Source organism: Pteronotus mesoamericanus, unplaced genomic scaffold (genome assembly GCF_021234165.1).
Source record: "Pteronotus mesoamericanus isolate MK-2021 breed Mesoamerican mustached bat unplaced genomic scaffold, CSHL_Meso_final scaffold_1186, whole genome shotgun sequence".
Classification (NCBI taxonomy): domain Eukaryota; kingdom Metazoa; phylum Chordata; class Mammalia; order Chiroptera; family Mormoopidae; genus Pteronotus; species Pteronotus mesoamericanus.
The window spans coordinates 10,922,158-10,937,467 of record NW_026555302.1 but is presented as its reverse complement, the minus strand read 5'-3'; the positions used below and the strand labels follow the sequence as shown (position 1 = coordinate 10,937,467).

At 41.2% G+C, this 15,310-nt stretch overlaps 2 protein-coding genes across 3 annotated transcripts in view; one reads left to right on the top strand and one right to left on the bottom strand.

Annotated features, from left to right (window-relative positions):
• Positions 1–1,825, top strand: part of KLHL20 (kelch like family member 20) — a 31,461-nt gene extending 29,636 nt beyond the window's left edge. For both annotated transcript variants that reach the window (XM_054587749.1, XM_054587750.1), the window contains one exon: positions 382–1,825. In XM_054587749.1, coding sequence (XP_054443724.1) covers positions 382–466 — 85 coding nt within the window. In that variant the 3' untranslated portion in view covers positions 467–1,825. The remainder of the gene's footprint in view (positions 1–381) is intronic.
• Positions 1,826–7,160: 5,335 nt separating this feature from the next.
• CENPL (centromere protein L) lies at positions 7,161–14,472 on the bottom strand. The gene is made up of 3 exons (XM_054587595.1): positions 14,293–14,472; positions 11,966–12,217; positions 7,161–7,232 (listed from the first exon to the last, which is right to left on the bottom strand). Exons 1-3 carry the CDS (start codon positions 14,470–14,472, stop codon positions 7,161–7,163), a joined length of 504 nt encoding a protein of 167 aa, XP_054443570.1.
• Positions 14,473–15,310: the final 838 nt, after the last annotated feature.

Genomic DNA, 15,310 nt, shown 5'->3' with positions numbered 1-15,310 from the left:
ATATATATATATATATGTAAAATTTAAAATGTGGGTGGAAAAATAATATAGCCAGGGCCAAAATTAGACACAAAAATGTAGAATCTATGATTCTGTATAACTATTATCAGCCTAGGTGTGAAGTCATACAGTTATGATGTGAAAAGTAATAGGTATAAAAGTCATATCTACTTTTATCAAAACAGTCCCCTATAAATGAGAGCATTTCATTCAGTGAAATAATTCTGCCGCTTGCCAGTGTTCAATGCCAGCTGCTACTCTGGAAGAGATGTATGAACGAGATATGAAACATAGAAACATGTTTTAATAACATCTTGTTATGGAAGAAACAGTGCTTTTTCCAGCTGGAGGCCTGAATTTGTTTCTTTCCTTTCTCTGCAGGCTGTATGGCGGGATGAATTACCGTCGGCTGGGGGGTGGTGTAGGCGTTATTAAGATGACACACTGTGAGTCCCATATATGGTGAACATCGAGAGGACAGCTCTGTGGGGGCTCCTCTGTATCCTGGAGCACTTTGACTTTGGAGCTTTCTACAGCTCGAGGAAACACTAGAACAAATTTTATTCTTTGCCAGTGCCTCAACATACGGAAATACAAATACCAACACAAGGAAAGGACTTCACCTATAGGATGCCATCTTTGCACAGTAATTTTCAGTTCTGTGCAGAATATTTATTTTTAGTTTTAATTTTTCATGGATTTTTTTTTGTTTCCCTCCCAACCAAAAAAGAAGAAATTTCCAAGCAGTAAAATATTATTTTAAGATACTAAGTTAGAAAATGCTAATAAGGGGAGAAGAGCTGTATATGATCTAGCTGTTATTTCTAGGCACTCCACCCCTATGACCCCACTCCTTGCAAGGACTACCAGTGACAAAGATCAGTATGCAAAGTGTATCAGTTAGCCATCATTCTTGCACTAAGCACCAGAACACTTGAAAATCTTTTTAAAAATGAAGCATCTCATTTTAACTAGTACAACTCAAAAGGAATATTAAATCCATAAAACCAGAACTCTACAAGTGTCCATCAGTGGAACTCTGCAACTTGTTTTTTTCCCCGTATGAACTTGTTTTCTGCTATACTTAAAGTCTTTTTTCCACAATATTTTCATAGAGTTTCTGCTAGATCTAGAGCCCTACTCAGTGCCTCTCCAGACGCAGTATACGATTCTCATACAGTCTTGAGAATCCCCCAGTGGTATCATGCAACTCTACGAGTTTTTACTCAGAAACATTGCTTACCGACTGAAGCACCGCTCCTTCTGATTTTTGTGCCGCTCCCAAGGATCAGCAGGGGGAATGTCCTGTCCCCAGCAGTGAACTCTGTCATGCAGTTTACACTTGATGCTCAGGCCTGCTGAAGTGGGGGCTCACCTGTAACCATGGCCTCCACGGAGTGAAGTCTTCAGTTCATGCGACAGTACCTGGGAATGGGTGGGAAACCAACTGAGGCATTTTATTGCTATCGTGGTTCTTTTATACAACTATATATCACTATCCTCATTCTATAAAGCCACTGTTACTGCTTCTCTCACATTGCACTTTTGAAGCAAAGTTTGAAAGTTCTAAGGAAAAATATGATACAACTTCAGAGGTTATCATTGTGTTCATAGACCTTTTTCAGGAAAACCTTTAAATAAGACTTTATCCACAACAAAAGGAACAACCTTCTCCTCCTTCCCCCCACCCCACTAAAAATGTTTGGCAACTTTTGTGTTTACATTTAAAAATCATTTGCACCTTTACAAGGAAAAAAATAAGTATTTGGTAAACAGTTGTTTACGTGTATCATTTATGCTTTTTTCTAGCATGTATAACTTTTTAAAATAAAGATAGTACTTACCATAAAAATTTTTGGTTAATGCTTTTGAATGTTTGTATCTTTTGCTATTTGGATTTTCTGTTTCTATATCATTTATATTTCTTTTATGTAAAGTTATAAGTACTTTCACAAACCTGAAGGAATAAAGGGATTTCCAGCTAGAATTATATTTTAGATAAAAAGTTTGATATGTAACATAGTAAGGTTTATATTGTTTCTTTTATATCATTTAATTATAAATATTTAATATATTTCCTAAGCACTTATTTTCTAGTATAGGACTTAGAATCATACAATTTTGAGCTAGAAGGACACAACAATCGCCTAGTCCACACCCAAAATAAAATTTTTTTTTCTCTAAGACGGAAAATGCAGAAGCCCGCCCTTAGAGTGAACATTCCGTGACAGAATCAACATTAGAATCAGTTTCCCAAGCTCCGACTCCATTCCTCTTTCTCTGCCCCACTGCCACTGCCGGCAGACCCAAAACCACCTGAAACTAAATAAACTGACCTTAAGTAGTCTGGTTAGTTATGCTGAAAGAGCATAAACATTTTTGAGATCCTTAGAGTACGGCATCATTAACAGCGAGTCTTCAAGGCAAAATCACATACTTCTCAAGGCTCTAGTATTATGTATATTGGAAGAAGAGAACAACAATAAGAACAAAATTCTAGGGATTAGACTTTCCATAGATACAGAAGTCCCCAATGGGAGCACTTCATATGGCCGTGATTCAAGAATAGAGACCCAGGCACTACACTGCTGGCTAAAGTGTGTGTTGGAGTCAGTTTTTACTGAGTAAAATAAAGACACTGCTCTAAAACAGAATGTTTTGTTAACTTATTTGTATAGTTACTTCCTCAACACTATAACGGGATCCTTGGAGTTTTTAACTCTCCACACTGAGCCTCCAGCACTTCGGCAACAATCATTCTGATTTGCTCACCTCGGTGCTCGTTCCCCTGCAGTTTCCGCTTAGCGAAGCCGTGGCTCCCTGTCTCCTCTGCCTGTTTGTCTCTCCAGTCTGCCTTGTGTCCTGTCTCTCCTACAGATCTAAGAAGGGTTGTTTATTTTTTCCTTCTGTTCACCTTTTTCCTTGTTACTGGGACAGAGTGGCAACTTCCAAACTTTCCATAAAAAACTGGAAGTGACATGCAGTTTTGAGTTAAAAAAATTAAATTATAAATCATCTCAATAGATGGAGAAAAATAAATTTGACATCAACATCCACTCATAACAAAGACCCATCAACAAGTTAGGAATAGAAGAGAACCTCTCTAAGCTGATAAAGGCACCTATGAAACACCTATTTAACATCCTATTTAAGTGCCCATTAAGATCAGGAACAAGATGGGAGATTTTCACCACTTCCATTTCTTCTTATACTGAAGATTCTAGTCAAAGCAATTTAGAATGAAAAAAATAAGCATTCACATTTAAATTAAAAAGTAAAACTGTCTTTATTCACAAATGACACCAATCTTGTATGTAGAAAATCCTAAAGGAATTCACTGAAAATACTAGAGCAAACAAGTTCAGCGACGTCACAGAATACAAAAGCAATATACAAAATCAACTGGGTTTCTGTGCACTAGAAACAGCCCCAAAATGAAATAATTCTAAATAGCATTAAAAAAGTAATATTTAGGAATAAAGTTAACAAAGTGCAATATTTGTTGAAAACTACAAAACATAGTTGAAGTAACTTTGAAGATTTAAATAAATGGGAAGATATCCCATGTTCATAGACTGGAAAATTTAATATAATTATGACAATGATACTCCCCAAATTTTTTTTTATTCAAAACAATCACTATCGAAATCCCAGCTAACTTGTTTACAGAAATTGACCAACAAATGCTAAAATTCTTATAAAAATGCAAAAGACTCAGAATAGCCAAAACATTATTTCAAAAAGACCAAAGCTAGGAAAGTCATGCTTTCTGATTTTAAAACATCCTACGAATCTACAGTAATCAAGGCTGTGATAGTGGCATAAGGACTGACATATTTATAGATCAATGAAATAGAATGGAGAATCCAGAAATAAACATCTATAGCCAATGGTGATGGAACAGATGAATATCCACATGCAGTGATGAATTTGGATGCTTACCTCACACCATACATAAAAATTAACCAACATGGACTATAGACCTAAATTTAAGAGCTAAAATTATAAAACCCTTAGAAGAAAACATAAATCTTCAGGATTTTTAAAAAATTAATAAACTGGACTTCATCAAAACTTAAAATTTCTGCATTTCAAAAATAAATGAGTTCATTCTGATATTTCCAATTCAAATTTAGTACTATAGTTTCTACTTAGCCTACCTGATTTTACAATTTGTATATCTTTTTCTCCTACACTGTAAATCTGGTTCCTAACATTGTTACAATTACATGTTTCATCTCATCATAAACAGTGGTAAAATAATACCAATACTAATAAAAATAAAACAATGCAATTTAAGATTCCTTTGTTGTTCTTTCCCTAGGATGTAGACCACTGACGATACTGTCAAAATAGTACTGTTTAAAGATACTAAAAAATAATTCTTTGTGTGATTATAACATGAAGTGAATATGTTTAGTTCATTTTCAGTTTTTAAGGATTGCTTTTTTTCTTTTGGACCTAATTTCATAATTATATGAACCACTTATATGGTTCTCAACTATAAATAGGACATTCAGATAAGCCTTGACTTTTCTACTGCCCCTATCCAGTTCCTTCTTTTCCCCTATTAATAACCACTTGTATTAATTTTTGATTTGTCCTTCCCTTTTTTTAAAAACATAAGGAAATACACATATTCCCCCATTCCTTCCATGCCATACACTCTGCCCACATTTTGTTCTTTGACATAATAGACTAGTGATCACAGTATTAGATTCCTTCCTCAAAACCTTTTTATAGTTGCATAGTAGTAATTTATTGGGAGCTACACCATAATTTATTCAACAAACTCCTGTCTGATGGGCATTTGGATTGTTTTAGCCTTATTGTTTTAATAAATAGCCTTGTGCAGGCTCCATTTTGTATTTTTGCCAGTAAATTTTGGGGACAGAATCCCAGAAGTGGGGTAGGTGGTCAAAGGGTAAATCACACGTAATTTTGATAGTCAATTGCTAACTACTTCCCAGACATTGTACCATTTCTAAACAACCTTGTCGCTATTCTTCCTCCCCCACTCTTGTTCACCTACAGCTCATTCTAGACCTTATAAAGTAGGTCATATTACTCTCGTGCTCAAAACTTCAGTGGCTTCCCATTGCCTTTAATATAAAATGCCATCGCTTCACAGTACCTATGAAAACTTAGATGATGTGAATCTTGCCTCTCTGTATCAGGATTAGGCCTGGTTATGGGCAAGAGATCCAAAACATCAACAGCGGAAACAAGGTGGAAATTTATATTTCTGACACATAAGGCTGGAGGAAGACCACCCAAGACTGACACCAGGGTTCATCTTCGAGAAGCCCTCAGGACACAAGCTCCTCCCAGGCCCTGTTCCGTGATCTTCAAGATCTGACCCTCATGCCTGCGATCTAAAAGGGCAGCTGGAGTCCCAGTCATTATGTGTTCCAAGCAGCAAAGTTGGAAGAAAAAGGCAAGGTTACATATATGCTTTCGTGTTTTAAGGAAGATTCCTGGAAGCTCTACACAACACTTAGATGCCAGGGGTCAGAACTTAAGAGACCAACGAGAAAGGCCATCCTCAGCCACGTGCCCAGCCACGTGTTGGGAGCCACAACACTTGGAAGAAGTTCCTCCCGCATAACCTCCTCAGTTCCGTCTCACGCCACTCCACTCTCTCTCACTGTGTTCTAGCCACACACGTTCCCTTTGTCCCTCAGACAAGCTGAGCCCTCACCTGTCCCAAGGCCTTCGTTCCGGCGGCGTCCCCTGCCCAGCACAGCCATCCTCACATCTTCACGCGGGCGGCTCCTGCTCATCACTCAGGACTCAGCTCGACTGTCACTGCCTCAGAGAGCCCTCCTTTGACAACGGCACGTAAAGCAGGCCTGTCCCAGTCGCCTCTTTCCTGTCGCACTGCCTTCTTTCCTTTACAGCATTCATCCCCGCAGGAAATTATTTCCCTTTTGCCTTCCTCCATTAGAATATCACTTCCACAGGACAGGGATCTTTTTTGCTTTCCCCGCTACATCCCTATTATCCAATACAATTCTAAGTACAGAGTAGAACCTTAATATTAGTTGAATGAATGGAATGTCTGACTCCAAAGCCCATGCTTTTTCTACTACCTCAATATATAGGAAATAATACCATACTCCAGAAGCCAATATTTGTCTTTAGAATGAGAGCCTACTAAAGTTACTTTCCTCCACACAAGATTTTGAAAAACCTGGTTTCTAAAGTAAAACAAAACCTTCCTGTGCTCAGTTACTATTGATAAAAAAATAAGAGATTTAGATATAATCTCTTGGGCAAGTCCCTAAAGTTGGTATATTTCATAGTTTTCATCTGTAAAGTGGGAGTTGGTTAAAACTCATTCATTTTTATCTACAGGTGTTTACTAAGCACTGTGCTTAAAGCAAAATTAGGGACATGAAAGTTAAAATCTCTGACCTCAAAAGGGGTTCCCCAGTGCCTTCCAAGTGCACAACTACATGATCCTATATAATTGTTGGTTTGTAACCTTTGTGCTAAAGAAAAAGCCCATAATTTCCCATTCCTGAGACATGAATTAAAGATGTCACCAAGACACTGATAAACGCACTGTTTCATTTTAAAAGGGACTATTTAATTCAACATTGCAATAAGAATTGAATAATATTAAAAACAAAGCATAGTAGTGGCTTTAAAAATCTATATTCATCTTTAGTTTCCTTTGCAGAGGAGTTTTTGATAGCCAGTTCTCTACAGCAAAACAGTGCTAGGAAAATGTCTTTGCAAGACAGAAATTCTCTCTGAATGGAAGTCTAAAATGCTTACAAGGGATTAAAAGTTTTAAAGACCCAAATCAGAAATACTGAATATTAGAGGTATCCCATTTGAATTCTAAAAGCTTGACATAATAAGCATTACATATTTTTTAAGAAGATGGCAAACAAGTAACAACTCAGCCTTTTGCAGAGACTGGCACCCCCGAGCACCATGACTCCAGGGGCACCTGCCCATGGTTCATCCCTCACCACCTTCTGTTCTCCTGGGTCCTGCGTGGCTCCCATCCGGGCACCTGCAAAGGCACTGTGAGGAACAGGTGCAGCCGGAGGCCCATTTCTCCCCGCAGTCCCTCTCAGCACAGCAATTGGGCAAACGATCAATGAGAAGAAGGTTTATAATCCGTAACTCATAGTCCCCACAAGGCCTCACTCAATTTGAAAAACTGCCAGTTCTGTCAAATATGCCAGCACTCCAATAAGGTATTTATGACACAGAATCTGAAAAGAAAAAAAGGACATTTAAAATTAAAAAAGAATTATAATAACAAAGAAGTTTGTATTTGATTCATATTCTGGGCTTATTTTAAATCCCATATTTGCAAGCAAAGACATGAATAGGAACCAAAACTATTGCTGCTCTAACTTAAATAAATTTTACCTAATGAAAGACTAGCAACTTTAATAAATTTACAATTATAGTCAGTGGTGCTTAGAAGTAGTTAGACTAGGGTTCTTATCTAGCCTGGCTTCCATGCGTGAGCTAACTATCTGCCTACAGAGTGAAGGGAGGAGGGGGCATCTATGAACGAACCCCTCGATCTTATAAGCAAACTTTCTACACTTTCTAGAAAGAGGCTCCATAGTTGCTGCTTTTCAAAGGGACATGCAATTCGAAATGTATTTTGTAAAAGTGAAGCAGATGGCAGAGACCTGGTTGATAAATTAATTTCAAATTTTTGAGAGGCAGTACAGTGTTGTAGTTGAAAGCATAAGCTTTTGAGTTCAAATTCCAACTCTACTTAACTAGCTGTGTGATCTGAGGGAACCCGCTTTTCCTGTGTGTTATGGCTTCCTCTTTATAGGCTATGTAAATTTACAAACTGTGTATACAGATCGCTGTGAAGGCTAAAGGAGACAATATGTGTAAAACGTTAATGAAGCCCAGCACAATTTAGCGCTTAACAAACGCTGGCTGTCATCGTGGGGTTCTGAGAACCCCAGAGCCAGTTCCAGTCTTACACCACTGAGAGAGGCTCTTAGATTTAGACTAGACCAGATAAAAAAAATGTGTTTAACGACCACCTTCATACACATAGACGGATAACAACACATTATGTAAAATAGGCTTTAAATGTAGTTTACTAATAGAATGTGCACACATGGAAACAAAATTTTAAAATATATAAGGACTTCAAAAACATTGAATTCTGAGGTGCTAAAATGGAATTTCCCTTTCCAATGTCAAAATCACATGGTATAGTATAATCTTGTAATTTTTTTACTGTAAACCATAGTAAGAAATAAATTTAACGTCATGACAAAGTACAAATGAAGTATACCCTTACCATATACGATATTTTTGTTTTCTTATCTATTCTATTCCTTTTTGTTTTTGAAAGCTGGTCTCTTCCCATCAAAATTACTTCCCAACCTACCATTGCACTGTGACCTCTAGTTTGAGAAGCACTAGTATAGTGCTTATAGGCCAAGAATGGACTTCTTGGAACCTAAGAGATAAGCGTTCAGATCTCGACTCCTCTCACAAGGCTATCTTGCATACGTCACGTAAACCTATCTTGGCCTCATTTAAAAATAAAATGTGGATAAAAACACCTAACAGCAGGGTTACACTCCTAGCACAGTGACAAAACCAATATTCAGTTTATGGTGGTTGTATTTTAATACATTTAAGGCCCTACTCTCAGTTGATTTCTTTCTGGTACTTCCTCTAAAAAGGACTTCATAAACAGTAAAGCAATGTCTCCATTATTTCTTGTCCAGCAGGGATAGAAAAGCCTAAAATATAAAGATATTATCTTGGGTTATATGTTTCTGGCTATAATTTTCTTATCTACCACACAAAATACTCTACCTGATTAGCATTTCAAAGTTTGACAAGAAACTATTTTTAAAGTTTCAAAGTTACTACAGAATAATTCATATTTATTACCAAAATCTGTAGCACACAGCACACACTATCTTTCCATAATAAAGCTGAATTGAGAAGGCTAAAGAATTTTAGGTAAATCTTTTATAAAACATAAAATAAAATCTCCCTACTGCCTTGAATTGGCAGACATTCAATTAGCTTCTTCTATGTGGAAAATACACTTACCATACATTTTGAAAACTTTGCAAAAAGGAAAAATTACTTAAGTAGATTTGTTCAAACCAACCTTTATTTTTCCATCAGTATGTGCTGAAGCTACAGATGTTGAAACACGAACCAATCTTGTGGCTGACAGATGAATTTTAAAATGCCTATGGAAATGTGAACAAAGGCAGTCCATGAATAAGTCAACTTCCTCCTGGGTAACTTCCCCAGGTGCTTTGTGGACACTGTCCCATAAAGCTTTTGCATCCTCTGGATGTATGGCATAAGAAATATCCAGACTTTGAGGGCTACAGGGTACAGACCAAAGAAATTCAGTAGTAGCCACGTAGCGGTCCATTTTGCATGCAGTCCACATAGCCGCCATCCAGGAAAGATTAAATGCATTGATCGCTAAGGGACTAAAATAGCAGTCGAAAGTTTTCTGAAACCACGTTCCAATTAGGGCGGTATTAGTCTCTGCTCCACTTGCAAGGAATAAGGGGAGACAGGTGAAGTCTTCTGAAACAGTCTCCAGGAGACTGTCTCCAAATACACAGCAGAACCAACCAGTCCACAACACTTTAGCTTCTGTGCTCTCAGATGGCAACTGAGATTTTGACAGAATCTACAAAGAAGGAAAATAAAAAACAGGAGTAAGTACACTTACTCCTGCCCTGACCAGTGTGGCTCAGTGGGTTGGGCATCTTCTTCTCGTAAAGCAAAAGGTCACGGTCAGGGGACGTACGGGAGGCATCCGTAATCTGTTGGGGTTTATCAAGTTCACTGACCTTTTTCCCAATATTCTTACATACTAGGGACACAATATACGGCGAGATCTTTGTACAACCAAAATGCAAAATGAAGGATGCCAATATGGTACAACCAGGTACAGTATCATGAAAAAAAAATCTCAGCTTTAGAAGGGACAGCTTCTACTGTCACCAGAGGCAATGTGCTTGAACTCTTGCATTGAAGAAGACTTGCATATTTCCCAAGGCAGCTCTTTCTATCACCTTAAAGAGTTCTTTCATGTGAGGCCCTAGTGTTTTCACCTACTGGTCCTACTTTCTTTATATGCATGAAGAACAAATCAAAATCGAACGTCTATTCTACAGGAAAACTCTTCAAATATTTGATGATCCCTATCAATGTGTACTTCCAAGTTCAATATCTCCAGTACCTTCGACCTTTCCTCCTGGGACATATGTTCAAGTCTCACATAACCCCAGTCATTCTTCTCTGAAATTCTCTATGGGTGAACAGAAGTGAATATAATTTCTTCAAAAAGATCTGATTATTGGACTATCATCATCTTTAACCTAGATTACACTTCTGTTAACATTATCTTAGAGTACAGCAGTTCTCTGGCTTTTAGTTGACAGCTTTACATAAATTAGAGCCCTACATATTCAACTTTGCTGTTAACAGGTAAATCCCCACCTCCTATACCAAAATCTGTAGCACATAGCACTCAACCTATATTGAGACAGTAAACTTATCCCTATTAAAATTTCAATTTCTTTCAATTTGGCCCATTGTGCCAATCCATTGAGATCTTTTAGAACTTTGATTACATTTTCCAGCAGACTGACTAAACCTTCAAACTTTAAATTTGTAAATGACATGAAACACCCGCCTTCTGGATATTCATAGATATTGTAATTAAACTTGACTGATGCAGCCACCGTGGAAAGCAGTATGGAGATACCTCAAAAAATTAAAAATGGGTCTGCCTTTTGACCCATGATCCCATTTCTGGGAATAAATCTAAAGGAACCCAAAACACTAATTCAAAAGAACATAAGCACCCCTTTGCTCATTGCAGCATTATTTACAATCGCCAAGATATGGAAGTAGCCCAGATACCTTTCCACTAGTATCACCACGTAGGTGAGTAGATAAAACAACTATGGGACATTTACACAATGGAATTACTCAGCTATAAAAAAATCCTATTTATTGATGAATCAAATGTTAATCATATTTTATACTCTGCATAAAGGAAGGAATGTAAAATGTTACAATTCTGAAAGAGACGACCACAATGTGTAATATGTTACATTTTTTGCTGTTAAAATTCTACTTCTGGGAATTCAGTCCTAGTAAAAACCACAGAACCATAAAATTCCTAATGATATGAGTAATTACCTTCAACATCGATTATCAGTAAAAAAAAACCATAATGCAAATAAGTATGGGCAATGTGAACCCAATTTTGATACAGGTAGCCAAATACATGTATCTATGTTCATGAAAGATTGGTTTGTAGTTTTCTTATAAGGTCTTGATCTGGTTGTGGTTTAGGGTAATGCTGACCTCACAGAACGAGTAAGAAAGTATTCCTTCTGCTTCCATTCTCTGAAAGAGAATGGAGACAATTGGTATGCTTTCTTCCTTAAATTTTTGGTAGAATTCACCAGTGAACCTATCTGAGCCTGGTGCTTTCTTTTTTGAAAGCTTATTAATTATTAATTCAATTTTTGAATAGATATAGGCCTATTCAGATTGTACACTGACAAAAAGGTGTATACCCAAATGTTAAACTGTGGCGTTTAACTTTCTTTGTACTTTATGTATTTTCTAAGTTTTCTAAAATAAATATGCTTATACAGGGGTAAAAGTAGATTTTCCAGTTGTTCATATGGAAATTAATACAACAATTAATAAATAATAATACAAAAATAAACTGTTTCGCCCACTCAGAACTGTGAACCTACTTTTGCCCCACCTGTACTGTAATAGGGAGCACTGTTTTCAAGTTGACAACATCTAATCAATTTGGTCAAGTAAGACATAAAAGATGTTCTAAATTTACAAGCTTAAAAAATTTTAAAACAGTAAAAATTACCACAATTTTCAAACCAAAACAAGGCAGATTCTTTTCTGCTGGGAATCAAGTGTTGCTCACATGCTGTACCTGGACAAGAAGGGCGTCGGGGTCTCTCTGCGTTCCTTTTATTCCTAGGAGAGCAGAGAAAATCACCTTCACGTTCAGGTCTTCCCCCACTTCCACAGCAAGTCCCTTCTGCTTTTCAGCAGCAATAAACGCACTCAGAAGGTTAGAATACTCTTTGAGATTGGTGTAGGAGAAATTATACAGGGGAGTTACACTGTACAGAGTCCATTGCTTATGCAGAAGGAATGCAACCTTTTGAGGATCCAGATCTTCCTAAAAAAAATAAAGTCATAAAAGAAGTTTCAGAATTAGAAAACTTTAGTAAATAAGAACTTAATCACAGTATCTTCAGTATTTAATACAAATCTATGACTGGGTACCTGCTCTTTGCACTCCAGCCAAACTGGAGTTTGCAGGAGCCTTTGCGAGCCCTCGAACAAGCCTCGCCTGTTGCCGACTTTCCGCGGGGGCTCACCCAGCGCAACCCTTCCCTTCTGTCAGGTCTCTGCCCAGAGGCGGCTCGAGGCCGCCCCCCGCCCCCGCCCCCGCCCCCCGCCCCCGCCGGTCTTAGGTGGCCCCCACAGCCGCTCCAGCTTTTTGCAGCATGTGTCACTATCTGCTATTACATAGTTGTGCGATTTTTACGGTCTGTCTTCCCCCCGCGAGTATGTTTGATGCAATCTGGGATTTGGTTTATTTTATTCATCCTGCATTTCCAGCCCCTGGAACAGGGCCATCTAGAACAGGTGTTCAATAAACATTAATTGAAGGAATCTTTATGTTCCACTTTTAAAAACTTTGAATTATAGATTTTGAGAATAGTAATTATTCCTAGAGCAACTAACCTGAGTGGTTTTAAGTAAGCAATTTTTAAACTGCTTGGCAGCAACGCCACGCCCTGCGCGACGCGCTGCCCAATTCAGGAGACACTGACCGCTGCGGGCGCGTCCCCGCCGCTCGCTCTGCGCGGCGGCCGCGGGGCCTGGGAAGCCGAGGCGCCTCGCCCGCGCGGCCCGACAGCGCCGCCCAGCGCCTCCGCGGGGGCCCCGCAGGCTCCGCGTTTGCCGAACCGAACCGAGGCTTCGCGCTTCCTGCCAGAATCGCCCCGCGTCCTCGAGAACTTCCACCACAGTTGTCTATACACGAAAACACGCGCCGACTGCAGGGCTCCGGGCGATGGTTACACGCTTCGTGAGAGCTATACACTTTCTTTCCCGTTACCGTCCAAAGGTATGGCGAGATTCTTTGTGTCTTAGACGCAAGGGAGCACCGAACCGGGCCTTCCAAACTTTGGTTTGTACGCATTTCTGTTTACTGGTTGGGAAACATCACTTTTCATGACCAGCACTAGTAATTTTTCTTTAAGAAAGTTACCACAAAGAAGCAAAAACTTTCTCATATCGCCGAAGACACTGCGCACGCAACACTGACGAGACAACAAAGCGACAAGGCAGGCGCCGGCGGCTGTCAACCGGGCTCCTGGCTGAGTGACCCAAACCACCCGCCACGCTGGTACCGACTAGGGACTTGCTCCACGTCTCAGGACAATTACCGATTACTAACGAGGTGTAACCTCCGGGGTCGCTTCCGAGCCACCCAAACCGAGCATAATGCCACCCGAGGAATCTGGGCCAATTTAAACACCAAAATAGTTCGGTAATGAGTTCCAAAAACATGAAAAACAGGCATCGCGAATTCACACTGATAAATAAATACAGGAGAAGTGAGAAGCGCTTTAAATGGACTGTCAAAGGCCGGTCGGTGAACTTGGAGAAGACGCGGGCGGAGAACCACCGTCTGGCGGCCGCCCCGCGAGGCAGGCGGCCGGGCGGAAGGCGCCCGCGGAGGCCAGGTCCGCCGGAGACTCGGGCGAGCGCGGCGACGCCTGCGAAAGCGCCCCCCGCAGGCTGCGTCCGGTCGCGCAGGGGACTGGAGGAACAGCCGCGCCTCGACAGGGCGCCCCCAGGACGCAGCCGCGCCCGCCCAGTCTCCCGGCCAAGGCTACAGGCCTCGACCTCTCCCGGAGGGAACGTCAGAAAAATACAAAACGAGGCACATTTTAGTTCAAAAGGGGGGGGGGGTGGGAAGGCGATACTCTTCGGAAATGTCAATGCCACAAAAGACAGATACATCGTGTGGGAATGTCCCACATGAAAGGGAGTTGAAAGACATAACAAAGGAGATACTAACAGCGTGAATAACCGTTTCTTTGAGCTATTTCTCACTTATTTCATTACCTGGGCGATTGGGAAAAATACAAAAACCATGGAAAGAGCGACACAAACGGAGACGTGGCGTTCGCGCGCACGCCCCGTGACCGAGCGGCGCCGGGGAACACGAGAGCGCACCTGCGACGGCGAGCGCCGGGGAAGCTTCCTCTGCGACGGCGTGGGGCCCAGCGGGGGCGGCTTCCGCGCCGACCGCGGCGGCAGCAGCGGGGTCGCGCCGCGGACAGGCGCCTTCAGCCGCGAGGCCGCGCGCGGCGGGGGCGTCGACGCGGCCGGGGAGCCGCCGGAATCGGAATCCATGGTCTGCGCGAGAGGAGAGAAAGCAGAGTCCTGAGCGCTCGCGAGCGACTCGCCCGCGGGCGGGGGGAGAGGAGCCGGGGCCGCAGTCCGTCCCTTCGCTGTAAGTTTGCGCGGGGACACACGGTGCCTAGAATTAGCGGCCTGATCGCACCGCAGGGCTCGCAGATGTCAGAGCGCCGCTGTCAGATCACTCCACTGCGCACCTAAAGCTAATACGACTAATGTAACAGTGCACAGCAGCAAAACATAAATGCGTAAATAAATAAAAGTTCAAAACCCAGGTACATTTCATCTATTTACTAAGTAGTTCCATAAGTTTTAAAACTTAGTTTAAAATTAGCTAGCTCTCCCGCCAAGTCCTCCCTTCAGAACAGAGGGTTACAGTTCGGCTGTTTTTCTGGTGCCGCATCCGTGGCAACCCTGACTCCAGTCGCTTTTCTACCGTCGTCACCAACCCCTGAAGGCAACCGCCCCGAGGCCGGGGCTCAGCCGGGGGCTGGGGACACAGAGTGAAACGCGCCGAAACGCACAAAACTGGAAAGATAATGACCACACAAGAGGTCGAAATATCAAGTTCACTGCCAGTCCTGGGCCAGCACAAAGCATCTTACCAACGAAGTGCCGTGAGGACGCCGTCGCCCGTGCCGGCTTCACGCATCGTTCTTCAAAACTGGACCCAACCCTTCGTAGACAGTGAAATCCCCAAAAGGCCGGGGGGCGGGGGGGGCGCCGCCCACACGCCAGCTAAGGGCGAGCCCGGAGGAACACTCGGCCCTCCCAAATTCTCTTGCGCTCTACGACAAGCGGGCCACCAGGAACACAAACGTGCCCGCTATAG